Source organism: Apis mellifera, linkage group LG11 (assembly GCF_003254395.2).
Source record: "Apis mellifera strain DH4 linkage group LG11, Amel_HAv3.1, whole genome shotgun sequence".
NCBI classification, from domain to species: domain Eukaryota; kingdom Metazoa; phylum Arthropoda; class Insecta; order Hymenoptera; family Apidae; genus Apis; species Apis mellifera.
The window spans coordinates 14,730,730-14,749,327 of NC_037648.1; the positions used below are offsets into that span (position 1 = coordinate 14,730,730).

Sequence of the window (18,598 nt, forward strand, 5' to 3'; positions counted from 1 at the left end):
ATTGCATAAAAAGGGAATTGTCAGCATAATGGAATTGAATAACAGAGATGGAAAAATTAGAAAGAATTGAAGAATTGTGGAATTGCGTATTTTTAAAGGATAACGATCTCTCAAAATATTTAAATCTGAGATTATGGAATTGTCAATATCATGGAATTGAATAAAGAGGACGAAGAATTATGAGGAATTGTGGAATTGCGTAAAAAGGGAATTGTCAGTACGATGGAATTGAATAACAGAGATTGAAAAATTAGGAATTGCATACTTTTGTAGGATAATATGTCTTTCGAAATGTTTGAATCTAAGATCATGGAATTGTTAAAATCGAAGAACTAGGAGGGAATCGTGGAATTATATAAACAGTTATTATAGTAGTATTGGAGTTTTGGAATTGTGGAATCGCATAAAATTTCATAATTTCGGAGAGTAACGTGTCTTTCGAAACTGAATTATCTCGTAATTTCAGAATAAAATTGAAAAACATACTTGCTCGTCGAAAGTATCCTTGTTGAGGAACTTCATGGGCTCCAGATGGGAATGGAATTGCTCGACGACGGTTAGCTGCTTCTTGAGCAAGTGTTCGATAATGTATCCCATCGTCACGTCATCCGGCAGTCTAATTCTGTCGCCCACAGTAATGAACTTTCCACCTCTGAAAGCAAACACATACACATTATTTCTCATCCCATCGTTTCTATCGATTATCAATACGAAACATTCAATACGAAATTTTCACGAATTGCTCATTCGATAATTCATATCTCTACTTTACCATTATTCTCTAAAATTATCTTGAGAATTTAAAAATGTATCGCGCTTTTCCAGCAAGATTTGGGACAAAATTCTCGCCAATCGCTCGTTCGATAACTCGTGCGTCACTACCTTACCATCACTCCCAATTCCTCACGAAATAAAAATAACCTAAATTTCGCTAGAATCCTCCCAAGAATTGTAAAATGTATTTTCCAGTTTTTTCAAGATTTAAATATCTCTCACTACGAATCCTTTAGCGATTCATGGCGCGTTTCCAGTAAAATAAACTGCGTCCCCGATTTATTCGCGAAATCTTGGATCGAGGAAATGAATTAACCCCATAAATTTCGTCTAACCCGGAGCAAAGCAACGCGTTCCAACGAATCACGAGACGTTTTCTCGTCCTTTTTCGCGCGGATTTTGCCGTGAACTTTCCTATGGACCGCGCCCACCTCGTGGACTAGGATTATCCGGTGTTTATTACCGTCGCGCTTCGGGTGGTCGTGAGGGAGAGGGGAAGGGCGGAAGGGGAAGGAAGCCGATAAATTCAGCGCCCCCGCGTAAAGTCTGGGTGTCCAGGAAACCATTGCGAATATTATTTATGATTATTAGGTTATATATGGAAACGTATATAACACATGTTTATATGGGTATATATGGGTATCGTGCAAATGGTGGAAAGAGGTTATGTTGGGTTGGTAGATCGTGGCCGCGTCTTGAAGAAATGAAACGTTCCAAGAATTTTTCAATTGGATAGTCTATCGGTCTACGAGAAACGGAAGAGTAGTGGAGGGGGGGGGAAGAGCGAATGACAACGATGGCGTGACTGCAAGCGGAGCGAATGATAGGCTGATTCGTCGATGAGAGCGAAAGTTAGGTGCACGGAAGAGAGAAAGAAGATAAGGGAACTCGAAGAAATTTTATTACTTGTTACAATACTGAAAATTCGATAATCCATTTTTTGTGAAGTTTTGCAAATAAACCATCGATGTAAATCGTATTCTTTGAAAATAATAATTTTTGTACGATAATTAAAACAATATTATAATTGATTCGTCAAAAAAATAATAGATATAAATACGAAGAGATTCTCGCCTCGTCAATAAAAATCCAATCGAAAGGAAAAAAGGGCTGAGAGGATATTCAAGATCATCGAATCTTTTCCTTTTTGGGATCAAAAAATCCCTCCTTCCTTCCGAAAAAAGAGGAAAGATGCAATATCGAAGAGAAGGAGAGGGGAGGGGAGGGGGGGGGGCATGCGAGAAAGGCGAGAAATATTAGAATCAGATAATTGGAGAGTAACGAGGGGTCCCGTTTAATTGTCGGATCTTCGGGATCCCTCGGTTTCCTTAATTTACCGGCATTCCAGCCATGTAGATTCAGCCGCGGCGAAGAAGAACACCTGCCTGCTCTCGGTCCTCTCCACTCCGCCATCATGAAAACGCGCGTTTATCAAGAGACCGGTTCGAATATCGACGGTAACGAATTTCCATCGATTACGCGATAATTCGATCTATTAATTGCATCTCTCTCTCTCTCTCTCTCTCTCTCTCTCTCTCTCTCTCTCTCTCTCTCTCTCTCTCTCTCTCTCTCTCTCTCTCTCTCTCTCTCTCTCTCTCTCTCTCTCTCTCTCTCTCTCTCTCTCTCTCTCTCTCTCTCTCTCTGTCCACACTTTTCGAGAAAGCGTGGCGAATCAAATGGCACGCGAGCGCGTAACAGAATGCGACACGGCTCGACGAGCTTGAAATTATTTTCCACGCCGCTTTCGAGACGCCTCGTTTCGCGATCCACCACCACCGGTTAATCTTTTATTTTTTTTTCTATCTTTTTTTTTTTTTTTTGGAACGAGAGACGTCGATTTTTGTAATCGAATGAAGCTTCGTATTAATAGAGGATCGTTCGATGCCGATCTTTCGTCTTCCACATTCGAATTTACCGCCATCGAAAATTTTCGTATATTTCGATTTTAGGAAGGAAAGTCGTATTTATGCGATTAATGGTAATTTTGCATTACAATCGATTGCTATTTTTGTCGATTCTTTTTTTTTGTAATTTATAAGAGGTTGGATTCTCTTTGGACCATTCGGTGGCGGATATTTGAATCTTTCGTCTTCCATATTCGAATTTACCGCCATCGAAAATTTTCGTATATTTCGATTTTAGGAAGGAAAGTCGTATTTATGCGATTAATGGTAATTTTGCATTACGGTTGATTGTCAATTTTGTCGATTCTTTTTTTTTTTTTGTAATTTATAAGAGGTTGGATCCTTTTTAGATCATTCGGTGGCGGATATTTGAATCTTTCGTCTTCCATATTCGAATTTACCGCCATCGAAAATTTTCGTATATTTCGATTTTAGGAAGGAAAGTCGTATTTATGCGATTAATAGTAATTTTGCATTACGGTCGATCGCCATTTTTGTCGATTCTTTTTTTTTTATAATTTATAAGAGGTTGGATCCTCTTTGGATCATTCGGTGGCGGATATTTGAATCTTTCGTCTTCCATATTCGAATTTACCGCCATTTATACGAAAATTTTCGTATATTTCGATTTTAGGGAAAGGAAAATTACGATAATGTCGGTTCTGGTAATTTTGCATTGTAATCGTCATTTTTATCGATTTTTTTTATATTAACAGAGGATGAATATTTTTTGGATTATTTCTTTTTCGATTTTAAAAAAAAAAGTCGTAGTAATATGGCTACGATAATTTTGCATTATACTCGACTACCATGTTGATTTTTTTTTGTAATTAATAAAAATCGGATCCCCTTTGGATTATTCGACGATGTTTGAATTTTTCACCTTTCACATTCAAATTTATCATCACTAGAACTACACGCACAGCAAATTTTCGAATATAAAATAACGAAATTCTTACAATGTAATCGCCATTTTTTTTATGCCGATTTTGAAGAGGAAGAAACTTCGATTTTTTTCCACGATTTTTTAAACTACCACATACGTACATACATACATACATACATACTCCCTTCATTTCTCCCCAAACTAATCGTTAAATCCAACTCTCAGAACGATCGATCGAAAAACCATCTCCAACCTCTCCCACGATCTCCTTCTTCCGTTCAGCAGGAAGAGGAGAGGGGGGGAGGGGATTTCGATCGTCAAACGCGCAAAACGAAAGGACGAAAATTCCAGTGGACGTTGATCGAGCGGCCGGGGCGAGAAGACGGTTGACCCGCGGCGGACATAAATCGTGCCAATTAGAGCGGCGACCGGTAGTCGCGGGGGCCCGCGGGCCCCCGCTTGTATATCGCGCGGCACCTCCTCTTCTCCTTGGGGGCTGCACGTGAGAGAACACCAAAGGACAAATGTCTCAAAGGCTCGCCGCCGCCTCCCTACGCGGACCGCCTATCGTACATTTGTCCGGCCGGCTCAAGGGAGCCGAGGATAAATCGACGGCCCGAGATAAGGGGCGGATCCTCTCGACCCGGAGAGGGGCGGGGAGAGGGGGCGCCCGCTCACTTTTCACGATCACGAATTTTTCTTTATATACTTTCTTTTTTTTTTTCTTTTTTTTTTTTTATATACGTGCACGCTTTCTTTTTTTTTTTTTTTTTTTTTAAGGAAAGACATTCACGTTTATTTTTCCATAGTTTAGTTTAAACAAGGAATCTTTGAGATTCGAATCTTTGAGATTCTAGGAAGAAAGTATTTCTTGCGTAAAAGTTTAAATGGGTGGGACGAGGACAGGAGGAGAGGAGAAAGAAGAAAGGAATAATCGAAGATCTTGAAAAGGGGAACTCGGTTGTTTCATCATTATTCGAGCGCACCTGTGCGTCCTTCCTGCGTTTCCTCCTCGTTGCCAACCCTCGTTGCATTGCAAATAAGGATTATCCGCGACCTAACCTAACGAGCCTTCCTTTGCGCCGTATTCATCTTTCGATCGATTCCTTTATTTCGTTTAATCTCGAATTAATCAAGTATTTCAATATTCTTTGGGCGTATTTTTTTTTTTAGATATTTCAAAATTACCGCCAATGTAAGTAGAATTCTTTAACTGACTTATCGATCAATCAGCTAGACGGATTCGCGTTTGTTACCGTGTGTCGATAATTTAGTTATGAGCGGTGCAATAAATATTCTCATCATGTTAATGTTGATGAAATTTATAGACAATTTTATGGATCGTGTAAATAAAATTGATGTCGTTCGTTTTGACGAGAGTAAGTAAAATATTCGATGAGAAATAAAATGATTTAACAAAAAAGAAAATTTTTTAATGAATGTTTTTTTACCAATGAATTAATAATCGAAGAAATCTTTCAAACTATTCACAATGAATCAATTGAAGTGAAAATTTGTCGAATCGATTCCAGATCGATCGATAATTAAAAGTAGACGTCAAATAATTGATACAATTTGTGGTAAAATTTTATGACTAATCTTCCAAAAAAATAATTAGTTAAAAATTTTAATAAAGTTATTAGGTAATAACTTTATTTGAAATTTAATTTATTTGATAGTTTGATTAATGTTAATAAATTATTAAATTTACCGAAACCTAACCTTACTCTTAACTTCAATTATTAAATTTTCTGGTGCGAATCGATTCACGATTCTTCCCCGTTTGTTATCGTTCCCCTTTATTATTCCACTCCCTGGTTTAACCGCCTCCAACACCGAAAAATCGAATAAACAATTTCTTTCCCTATCCCACGTCCCATGCCGACAAATTTCTCACGCTTCCCCCTCTCGCGCAACCGCTCCAAGCTTCTCAATAACCGAAAATTTTCGCTACGTTCACAGCCCAATTAACAGCGACCCCTGTAGACCAAAATATTCGTCGTTTATTTCTCGTCTAATTAACGTTTTCCAAGAGTTGATCGTTCTCGTCGAAAGAAAGTTCCTAAACCCAGGCAAGCTCTACGAAACGAAGGAAAGGAGTTCCAGGGAAAAAGGAGCGTGAAGGAGGGACGAAGAGGAGCGTTCATTAGCGAATACCATCGACGGATTCGAGAATTCACCGTACCTGTGCGCGCGTCTCTCGGCTCTTTTTAATTGGCCAGATTAGTCCCGAAATCGCGTATACCCTTTCCACGATCCTACCCCCTCCACCGGGCGTCTCTTCCATCTTTGTTCCCTCGACGCACGGTCTATCATTCCATCCTTCACCCGCCTGTTGCACGCGCGGCCTCTAGTGGACATAAGGCAGACCAGTGTCCTTTCTGCACCGCCGACACGGAATATCGGCCTCGTTAAAATACCTGGAGGACCGCGACGAAATCGAAATTTCGAGGTTACACGAAAGGGAAGGGAACAGGAGGGAGGGAGAGAGAGAGAGAGAGAGGAATCGAAGCCTTCCGTCTTCGTCTGTTCGGTGCTAAATAACCAAGGACAGATCCCGCTGATACCGACGCGGTTCATTTCGATCTTTTTCTCCACGGTTTCCGCTTTATCTCTCCACCTGTTTTTCGCGCTGTTCTGTTTTACAAGCATTCCGCGCGATCTTCTTCTGGGACTGGAATGAGTAGAGACGGAACGAATTATATGGTGTATAAATAGATTTGAATTTAAATTAGATAGTTTCAGAATTGATTATTATAAAATTTGATTATTGATCATTATAAAACGTTTCTAAATTTTTTAAAAAATTTTGATTTTGTATGTTTCGATATATTCTCCATTATTTCGATTTGTCATTTGTAAATATTACAAATTAGACTACTTAACACGATAACAATCGAAAATTGCCAAATAATATAACCTAATACATCGAATAGAGGAAGATAAAAATTTATGAAAGAAAAAAATTCACGATAAATTTCCATCACTAAACAAGTATCATTTATTAACCATTCGTTAAAAATTCTCGCGTAACGATCTTTAGCAAACAAATCCATCAAAGATACGAAAGGAAATGGCATGGAGACTTTGAAAGGAAGAACGAGAAGAAGACTTGACTCGAGATCGATTATCGATCCCGCGATCGAAACTATCGACCGCTTTGCGCACGTACTGCCACTTCGTTCGTTTCCAATTGGAACAAATGGCCGAGTCGATCCTCAACAGACGCGACGGATCTTTATCGATGCGAACGTGCCAACAGCGATCACAATCGATTCGATTGAGACATATATTCCACTGTATACAGGGATATAGGTTTTAATTGAAATTAGAAATGTTCTTTATTTTATTCTTATCGAGTGAATAAATTAATTCCCGAGTCTTAATTTAATTAAAAGTTTGATACGTATTGTTTCGTTTTGTATCTATATATAATTTTTTAAATAATTGTAATGTAAAAGAAATATTTCTATAAAATGAAACAAGAAGACAAAATCGAAGATCTTTAAAATTTGCCCACGATCAATAATATAAAGAATTTTTACAATTTCGTAAGTTCTATTTTTCTGAAAAATTCTTAAAATAGACAAATAGTCCAAATTTCAAAATCATATATCTCTTTCGAAACATTCCCATGACTGAACCCTTTCACCCAAGAAAATTCTCATCGACGCTCCCCTGTTATATATCTTTCTCATCGCGACGATAAACGTAAAAGTAAAAAAATACCGCGACAAAAACGCGAGCTGTCTTCACCATCGCTAACCAAGAGTCAAGCTACACGATCGATTTCCACACTATCCCCCTTTTCTCATCTCGGAGAATCAAAACACCATAAGACTAACAAACCGTGAAATTAGAAAATCAAGCTAAACCATCCTGGTACCTTTCAAACGAGATATAATTATTTCAAAAAGAGAGATTTCTCCATAAAACAGCTGTTGAGATTTATCGTCTCAAGTAAAAAAAAATCCCCATCGTCAACATTTCCTTGTCGGGATAGTTAATGTCATCGACTATTTTAATCGCCCATTTGTTTCATAACTTCTTAACCTAAGATTAGGTAGTAAAAACGAGAAAAGCGGCATTACTTACCCAGCAAATTCAAATCAATATCATTCAATATGCAAAGTATTTATAGTGAAACAACAACATTACAAGTAAGACAGTATAATAACAACGTCACTGAAAACAAAAATATTCGCTTTTACTACACTAAGAAACACAGTTAAGAACAGTTGATTTGCAAGCTGATGACAATACTTGGTTACAACACTTGACCATAGAGGTCTCCACTTGACTATAAAAATGCAAGCTCAAAATGCTAACCTCACAAATCTCCTCTCTACACGCTTCTCGTTTCGCGGCTTAACTCGTAATTACATTCTTACCATGGAGACGACTTCAATGGAAAGATAAATAAAAACAAAGTCTCACGCATCAATGACGAGAATCGAGCGAAGGAGAAGGAGGAGGAAGCAGAGTCGATCTCTTTGATTCCATTATTGCTCCACCTAATTGGATTCCACCGCGCGATCGCGGGCTGCAACGTCTATAAACCCGCGGTCGACGAAACCAATTTGGGCATTCCTACGGATACATAGCCGGTGGATCCGTCGTCGATCTATAGATCACTCGCCGCTACCTGTGCCAGTGATGGCTTGCCCAAATTTTCGACCGTGCGATCTTCGATCGTGCAAAAGCCGCCTCCGGTATTCGAGATACGACCGCGGCTTCGGGGGAAACTCAATTTTCGTGGGATGATGCACAGGTGAGGAGAGATTTAGTTTCGATCGAACGTGATGAGATTTGATCGATTCTATCTCGCGCGTGAAACACCATTCGGTTTTTTCGGATTGTTCAGATTTTTTTGACGATTCTTTTTTCGATAGATTGACGAAATCAAAAGTTATGATTTGGCTGTTCGTTTTTAACTGAAATATCGTGTCTTGTACGTTTTTGAAGTGAGATAAATAAATATGTATGTCTTTAAAGTGAAATTATTTTGCAAATGGATATTATGTTTTCAAAGTAAGGTTAGTTAGAAAATAAATATGTATATTTTTGAAAATGAGTTCACGAATGAAAAAATATCATATAATTACAATCTCGTTTTCTTATTTTTATTGGCAGTAATTTTGAAAATACACCTTGTATTTATTTATATTTACTCACTTTCTTCCAAAGAAATTACTTTGATATATAATTGATCGCGCCTTTGAATAAATAAACTCGTTTTATCGAGATACAAAAGGAAAAAACGTGTTTCGTTTAAAATTAAATTCGCGAGTGTACATACAGAATCGAGTTGGAACGAGTGCGTGCGTAAACGTGGGTGGCGATCTGTGCAGACCCATTGTAAATGCACTCGTCGCGTTCGTCGTTAATTAAGATCCATCTCCGCAAGGTCTGGCGGAACCAGTCCTCGTTCAATCTCGACGGCCAATAAGATGGAAAAGTCAACGAGATTCCCTGTTTATCGCGAAATCTCCACTCGATCGATCAATTAATCTTCCATAGAAAATCAGAATTAACCTATCTTAACTTAACCTAGCTTAGCCTAATAGTAAATAAATATCGACATGTTCGAGTAATAGAAACATCGATTCCTTTTGATATTTTGGTATATATCGATACCGGATCGAAATTTGCAAATTAGAATCGATAGAATCGATTTCTTTTCATATTTTTACCTTTGATACATTTCGATACCAGATCGAGATTCGTAAACCAATATCGATAATCGTATCACTAGTACTAGTCACATCAAGAGTAAATAGAAAGAAGAAAACAATTTGTAGTGACACTGTTCAAAGAAGAAAAACACTAGATAAGGAAAGTAGCAGCAATGGTGGTGCTTCATAGAACCCGTAAAAGTGATTTGTTCTGCTATTAACGAGACGCGGATAGCAGGAACGTTAATGGAAAATTATCGACAGTTACGAGACTCGATACACCGTTACGACTGGTGAACGTCGTAAATAACAGTCGGTTATATGCTTGAAAATACCTTAAAGGCGTGCTAGTTTCTTGCACCGTAGCGACTTAACCTATAACCGGAATGCGTCGAACGATTTGGAACTCGAAACATCTTTAAAACGCAAATTTTTTAAACATAGATAGAAGAAACTTTGAAAATATTTCGCATCTTTTTTGATGGAAAAGTAAAGTATAGTGAAAAATTGTAAATTTTATTCTACTTGAAGAAATATTTCATGCTTTACTTGAAAGGAAGATAAAGGGATTAGAGACGCTTTAACCTCGTCAAACTCGAAGAATGAAATATGCCATTTTCGAAAAAAAGGAAAAATATTATCGAGTCTCGACAATCTCTTTTCTATAAAAAAAAAAAAATCAAAAGAAAATGGAAATATCAAAGATTACGAGTTAGTTAGAAAAACGTAAGGAGGTTTCATCTTTTCTCGAAAATAAAGAATAGAAAAGAACAGAAAATCAAAAGCTGTCCAATTGGTAAATAAGAAAGAAAGGAAAAAATGAAATAAGGGATGAAGAGAGAAAGAGAAGGAATAGTGGCAACGTCCCTGAATGAGAAAGCGGTTCGATGCACTTGCACGATTCTTTCCTCTGCACCTCTACTCCGCCTTCCGTGCAGACGTGTTGCAACACGAGGAGAACCAGTGTACAAGATAATGCCAGGACGATGTACACTAGATGGAGAAGAAACGGAAGATTGAACCGATTGGAAAGCCCTCCCAAGTGCCAGGTTTCTTCGTTGCTCTGTTTCTTTCTCTCTATCTATTTCCTGTATCTTTTTCCTCATTTCTTTTCTTTTTCACACGATATTAAAATAGAAGAATGTCGTTGAAATAAATTGAAAAAAATCTTAGATTCGTCGATCTATGTAGATACAACTTGTCTTTCATTTTATTTTACAGGTTTTTTTATAATTATTCTATTATTGATTAGATTGATATCGTAAATGACAATGTTCAAGAATTCTAAATAAATAAAATTTTCATCTTTATTGGCAGTAATTTTGAAAAAGGTTAGTAAACGCGTTATTTAAATCATTAATTAATGATTTATGATAGGTTTAATTAATGATTAATTATTTAGGATTAATTTAATTGACAAAATCCTTTAATCCTAACCTCAATTTTCAGAATTTTCTTTACCTTTACGTATAGAAAGTTTCTCGAATATTATTGTATAAAAGAAAGTTGAGGAATTTTTTTCCAATTATGCAAAACGATAAAGAAACTTTGTGAAGAGGAAAAAGCACGTCGATTAGACGATTATCAGCGATTATAAAGCGATTTGATCGAGCGGATCAAGAAGATTCGAAATCGCTACGAGTCACTCCACTTAAAGCGATCAAAATGGTTGATCGCGACGTCGCTATCCGCATTATTATCAATAAGTTCGTCTCGAGAAGCAATTCGAATGAAGCTACGCCGACGTTTATGTCGTGGACCCTCGTCAATCATTATTTACCGACGGGCAACAGTGGTCGCTTGGTTGTCTTCGATTCCTCTACGCCCTTGCCGGGCAATCGTTTTATTTTAAAACAATAATCTACTATCTTCTACATAGAATAATCCCTACTGATATTAACTACACTATATATAATAATTGATCTTCCTCTTAAAATACTTATATAATAAAATGTATGTACATATCACATACATATAAATTTATGTATATTTCAATAACTCAGAAATTTTTATTCTGAATATGATTATATTTCATTAATATAAAAAACTATTGTAAAATATTTTTATACATAAAAGATCAATTATTATATAAAAAATAATATATATATGTATTAATTCTATCAATTCTTTGCAAAAATCAAATATATTTCTTTTTCTCTTCTTTTCAGTGATTTGACTTGTAAAATTTATCGAGCAATTCGCAAATGAACTATCAATCATCAGTGATTCAACTACGATACAAAAATTATTGAAAATAATCTAAGAATCTGGAGAGAAAGTTAAGTTACTTACCCAGCAACCGGTGTCATTTTCATCGCAAGCGCCCTGCTAATGCAAAATCCGGCGCCACCTGTCGCAAACCAGAATTTTACCTTTTGCTGCAACAGAAAAACCAATCTGGTCATTCGATAGCGAAAAAAATTTCTAATCTTCAAGTATTCAAGGATCGTGATCGATTGTTCACGAAACGCTCGATCGATCCCCGTCACGTACACCGATCATCGTCCATGACTTTCCGGATTGGGGCCACGATCGATTACATCTTGACGCATCGATAATCGATAATACGCTTCTACCTTCTTTGGGACAAATTACGATCGAGTTGTACGGTAAGAATATTCTATCTTTGATTGAAATTGATTGGTATTGCATCGGTGAATAAATTTTATTTCATTTCTTTTTCCATAGATAGATGAGGAAAGATTAAGACAAGTGACAGATGTACATCGATCGAGGTATTTGATTGGAAATAATGTTTATATATATATTTTTTACATATATATCAATAAATTTAAAAACTTTCTTAAATTTTAGGGAATCATTGATGATACTCGAGATATTCCATTGGAAATAGTATTTTTTATTATCCATATATATATCAGTGAATTATGAAATTAAGAGGAATTATTATTAATCAAGTTTCGAAGAGTCCTAAAAGATCCAGATATTCGATTATGATAATATTCTTTTTTTTATGAAATATATCAATGAATTATGAAATTGAAGAGAATTTTTTCATTTTATTTAAAAATTATATGATAGAAAAATTGCAAATGACTTTTCCTGACATCAAATATTGTATTGTTTATTTCACAATCTAAAAAGACAATCTTCCACTCCGGGTGGAATGGAGAAAATGAGGATTTTGTGTTCGAGGATACTTGAATGAAAAGGTAAAAAGGAAAAAGGAGAAAGATGTTTCCGATCTTCCCAACGACCTGGAAATTCGATACGAGAAAATCATTTACTCGTGAAACGTATGATTACAATTAAATTCTTCCAAAATGATCATTTATATCAATGAAATTTTACATAAGGGATTGAGAATCATAGTGATATAAATAACGTGATAATTATTTTGAGAAATTCATATTTAGAAATTAATAGTAATAATTAATAATAATAATATTTAAGAAAAAAATAATTTCTATTATATATTTTTATATTTCGATTTCAATATTGAATATTAGTTTTAATTTGTAATCAATACAGTTGAGATAACTTAAGTAGTAGTAATTTAAAATAACACGAAATAATAGCACAGTTCTATTTTTTATCGATAATGCCTAATTGACAATAAGGAATATACATAAACCATCATAAGTAGAGTATCACTTTATTTATACGTTTTCGTCATATAACGCAATTAAAAATATACATTGATATAAAATTTTTTCAAAAATGTTGAATTTTAAAAATATTTTCAAACCGATCCAATTTCTCGTTAATAAATGATCACTCGTTCAAATGTTTCGAATATTCATAGTCTCGGTCGGTAGAAGCGCGCGTACGAAACGGTGCACGGGAGTATTGTCGGGTTTTTTGAAGGAGACCGGTTTCATTGGTTAGATACGCACGTGCAGCATGCCTCAGTTCACGGTTGTTCGTCATGTACCACGCCTAGCCTATGAGGAAAGGAGCACGAGTTCTAGACCGGCGGCGAGATAGTATCGCTGCCATGGATATAGTCCAGCACTAAGAGGTTGCCTCTAATAGCCCCAAGCCACGAGGAGATCGAGGCTCGACACGCTCGATTTCCTCCCGATTTCTCGCGAATAAATCTTTTACGAGAAGTGGAAAAAAAATTTTTATCCATTTTTCTCGATTATTTAGTTTCACTTTTCGTTTCGTTACACTTTATTTCGAATAATTTCGAAAGAAATCTGTTTACAAATATCTGCTAAGTATATTTATTATCATATATTATTTTTTTTAAGAAATAGAAGAAAAATTGTACTTTTCTTGATTCTCTTTGTTATGCTTTATTTTTCATTTTAAGTAATTTCATCGTAAAAGTATTCCTAATGATCTAATAGAAATTTTATCTAATACTTTTTTGAAAATGTATAATAATGTATTAAATATTATAAATTTATAAAATTTTGTAAATATAATCTATCTAATATTTAACGAATTAAGTTTTTATTTATTCTATATAAAGTTCACCAATTTCAAACAATCAACAAAACTATTATTTATAAAATTATATGTATAAAAATAACCTAAAAATTATCGTCGATATTATAAGAGATTGAATCTGTCAACATCATTCGAATGAAAGCTAGAACTGTGACAGGACCTCACGGATGCTTTAGATATACACCGGCGATCGAATAGATCTCTACGATCTCTCTTTTCTTTTTTCCTTTCAGGATTTCTATTTAAATAACACGAGAGTAAAGGAGAAATCCGTGGAGACTCGCGTGGAATCCCGGAGTCTCACCACTTTGCATAATATTTTTCTTATATTTAACCCTTTGTAATCTCTCCATGATTTGAGGTTATGTAGAGAATTACAATACTTTATAAATTTTCCTCTATGCCTTTGTCGTATTATTGTATTTATTTTTCAGAAGCAATCTATTTTAATCATTTAATATAAAATTAATATAATTGCATTAAATCGAGAGCGAATAAAATAATAAAAATTTTAAAAATAATTGGATCGAAATTAAATCGATATTCTTTTGGAAATTTGGAATTTTATTAATTTGTTATTGATATAAATCACATGAAGAAATGAAAAAAAAATTTTATATGAAATTGATACAAATATAAAATCTTCACTCGCGTAGTAACAATTATCGACGAATTATCGAGATTCGCGATTATTCTCTTCATTAACCGATACAAAATTCGATTACTCGATGCATCTTGAAATTTATAGACGAGTATCGATACACGACACCATAGAAAGAAAACCATTACTGAAACTGTCAAAGCGATAGCTCTATCTTGTATGCTAATAACATCATCTATCTTTGAAGTACGTATAACAGTTTATACGTGTTCGAAGTAAAAGTTGACTTTAATTAGTCAACTTCCAATCTCTCTTTTTGCATCGTTCGATTAATTCGCGAGCAAAAACTTGTTTGAATGACAGCGAATGCGGTAATTAACCTCGAACAAGATAATGAAAATCAAGTAACAAATCACTCCGGATATTAACGATAGTTCCACTTCGCAATCGATATATATATTTTTTGTATTAATATTCATTGATGATAAAATATTTGAGAAAAAATCCTAAAGGATTTTAAGAAGGTTTTAAGGTTGTTAAATTAATGCATGAATTTTGAAAATAAAAAAATTTATTGCAAATCAGACGATTGTTAGAAACGCAAGAATTTTCAAGATTTTCTATCATGGACGCAATATAGGTTATATGACACTATGGACGAAATATTCGCAATACGATAGTGTTCGTATAATTTACGATCACTTACGATATATTCCACACAATATAACTCATACGATGTCACTGATATTTTGAAATATAATTCATATGATACCACTGACGAAATACTTCACGATATAAAATAACGAAATAATTCGCGACACAATATAGTTTATACGATACTATGAATGAGATATTTCGCGATGCAATATAATTTATACGATATTATGGACGAAATATTCCGGAATACAGTATAATTTATACGCCATAGACGAAAAATTTCGCGACGCTATATCGTTCGCACGACGCCATGAGTAACACGAGACTGAATGTCGTTCGAATCGAACTATCGATAAAACTAACATTGAAATCTCGTTCTAATAAACAAACTCGCGAAATACTTCAAGCTCGTTCGTAGCGAATTATATAAATATTATGTTCGAATATTTCGCTTATAATATTGTATTGCGAAATATTTTTTAATAAAGCGATTAATAAACGAAAATTTTAAATGGAAAAAATTGCTCGAATCTAATATTTAATTTAAAAAAAAAAAAGGTTTCATAAACTCTTTTTATATTTAACCATTTAAAAATTAATAAAAAATTACATTCTAAAAATAATTTTTACATATAGTTTCAAATACTACTGAAAAAAATACTTATCGAAACACAATATTAGAATTTCAATTAATCAATAATCTCATTTAGAAAATTAATTTTTAATTAATTATATTTCGTTTTATCATAATATTTATTTCCAAAAAAAATTCGTCTTGAAAAAATTAAATAAAACCATAAACCATTTTCAAAAAAAAAAAAAAAAGAAAGGAAGAAAAAAAATTTATTAAAAAAAGCATCAAGGGACAACACCTGCTCGGTCAACCAATTTTAATTATTCCCCGACCACTTGTAACTCCATGGGATCTGGAGAAATCGCAGAACCCTAACTGACGTTAGCTGTGGAAGATCGCTGGCCAAGATTGCACCCAACCAGCTCCCTTGACTAATTACATTCCGAAGACTGGCTTCGAAGGGGGTTGATGCGTCCACTCCCTCTCTGAGAAACCGATTATACGATCCATGCGATCCTATATCCAATTACCTAGCGACGATTGGCAGCGATCCAGAGATAAATTCACCAGGTTGATTGGTCCTTACCTTCTTATCATCCCTTTGAGAGAGATAGGGGAATTTTCGGATCCCTTGTGTTACGATTGGTACGACCGATGGAAGAAAATCGTAAAATTGGTGTCAGATATAAGTTTCTCGTTTTAGTGGAAATTAAATTGGGTTAATGGATTTCTTAATTGATCAATTAAATCGAATAAATGTTTCTTCTTTCATTTTCTTGAAATTTTAAATTTGAAATATACATTTATAGCAATATCCATATATAATTAAATGCAAAAAATGTAAAAAATGTAAAATTTAAATATTTTAAAGATTCTGTATAATTCTGTAATACAAAAATTATAATAATTTCTAAAAAAGTTTATTTTAAAAAAGAGAATACTTGGATCAATATATAAAAATATATATATAAAAAAAATCGAAATATAATGGACTAATTTTTTCAATTAATTTTCATTTCTAAAAGACATTTTGAAAATCCTAACGAATTCATCAAACGATAATAAACACGACTATTTAACGGTCCATCGACCTCACTAGGTGATTAAGAGATCGATGAAAATCAGGGGCAAAAAATACAGGAACCGAAAAACCATCAAAAAAGAGCGTTGAAAACTTGACCAAACAGATCGGTATTAACCAGATGAAATATAGATGGTGGTTTAAACGGCGGCAGTCGTAAAGGCGTTAATGAGTCGAAGGACCCATTCCAATCCGGAAACCGATAATCGAAGCCGACTATGATGAGTCTTCGCATCTTCCAAGACCTACGAACAGCTAATGATCGTAAAACGAAGACCGAACGACATTGGTTAGTAATATCTGATGGAGAGTGGGTGGCTGTCTGTCGGTATATTAGGACTAATGAATAGATTAGAGGCGCCGATATCGACCGAGCTAACCATGCGAATACGCATGACTTCGTGACGGGAAAAGCAATAGAGGAATACATAAGAGGAATATATAATGTTAATGTACCGATGGATTATATATAAAAGATTATTATTAATGCTTTTAATTCATTTGCATAAATATATATAATATTTACAATAACTATGTATTATAATTTCATATAAAATAATTAGTTTGGATTGTTCTCATTATTATCAATATGAAGATGTGTATACGAAATAATTTCTTTTATTTTATAAAAATCAATAAAATAAAATATCAATTTTTTTAAAATATTAGTGTTTAAATTTAATAAAAAAAAAGTTATTGATGAAAATATATTTTTCATTCTTTCGTATGATACAAATAAATTAAAAATATAATAAGATAGAACGATATTTTTTCGTACTTTATCTTGATGATCATTTTTGAATAAAAAAAAATAAATACATCAAAAAAAAAAAAAAAAAAAGAAAAATTCTACATCTGGATAATGAAAATAATAACGAAAATAACAGTATGCGATAAATATCATGGACTTTGTTGTTTAACCAGATTAAAATACGAAAAAAGTAGTATAATCATTTCTACGAAACGATGTTCGATTCTCTCAGAAATTTTAAATTTCCATTTGCGTTACGCCCCACTGAGCTCTGTTCGAATGATCAAAGCACTCGATCCAAAAGAACAAACAGAAGAAGAACCAAAGAAGAATTCCTTCTGCATTCTCATCGATAACAAACACGGTGCTATCGGTAGGAATATTAACGAATGATAATTACGTACAAGCTGCGTCAATTTGCATGCGTGTCCACGTGCTTGCAACGGTCGCCGATATCCCAATAAAATAACGTAGGATGAGAACGAGGGGCTAGATCGAGGGGCCTCGTATACCGGACACGCAATTTACAAAAGAAGCATCACGCTACGAAATATAATCATAATATCTCGCAGAGATATAATAATATCGAAATAATGAAGGTAACGTCAAATACAAGGTGTAAATATGTTCGTAAAATATGAAAGATAGTATAGTAACTCTAACGACAAATTTTCGAATAAAAAGAATACGTTATATCACATTATCCCCACTACTGCTGCTAGACTAGGCAGATATGTCACGTGACACGATGTAAACATGGTGGACGTAACATATTTCTCACTCGGAAATTCGTCAAAGCTAAATGATATATTTTTGTCTTTAATTTAACAATGGCAATCAAATATTCTTCTAATACAGAAACTTATCATTCTAAGAGGAATTCAGACATTTTCACAATTGTCAAATGAAAGCGATATATTATTCTTTCTATCGTTAATAAATTTGCCGAATTTTCGTATGAAAACAATACATGATATCACATCATCCTTACTACTTGTTAAATTAGCCAGTGATATATATCCTGCTTAATGTAACAATGAGGATAATATCTATTTTCTATAGTAATATATTGCCTGTCTGACAATTCTGTTAAAATAGATTCTAGAAGTCAATGTAGCGAAGATAAAATTATTTCAATTTATCCATGTTTCGCTATATCCAAAGTAAACTTGAATCGTTTATAACTTAATAAATAATTCACAATCGGTATTTTTGCTACTTTTGTGTTTGTTTCTTTTTTTTTATCTTTAGAATCGACCATTCAAAAGATCTCGCC

The 18,598-nt window shown here is 34.3% G+C and overlaps 1 protein-coding gene and 1 long non-coding RNA gene across 5 annotated transcripts in view; one reads left to right on the forward strand and one right to left on the reverse strand.

Moving 5' to 3' along the window:
* The window catches only part of LOC551501 (fringe glycosyltransferase), a 66,455-nt gene that overhangs the window by 4,486 nt on the left and 43,371 nt on the right, over positions 1-18,598 (reverse strand). The window contains exons 6-7 of the mRNA XM_623895.6: positions 11,532-11,617; positions 487-652 (exon numbers count right to left, since the gene is read on the reverse strand). Of these exons, the coding sequence (XP_623898.4) occupies positions 487-652; positions 11,532-11,617 (252 nt within the window). The remainder of the gene's footprint in view (positions 1-486; positions 653-11,531; positions 11,618-18,598) is intronic.
* On the forward strand, positions 7,660-13,393 carry LOC102654947. Of its 4 annotated transcripts, none has more exons than XR_003305585.1 (6): positions 7,660-8,335; positions 8,457-10,288; positions 10,461-10,570; positions 10,689-11,848; positions 11,928-11,974; positions 12,054-12,617. It is a non-coding gene; the product is annotated as an uncharacterized LOC102654947 (long non-coding RNA). The 4 variants fall into 4 exon arrangements; XR_410745.3 differs by having other exon boundaries at positions 9,280-10,288; positions 12,054-12,615; XR_410747.3 differs by having other exon boundaries at positions 9,366-10,288; positions 12,054-12,615.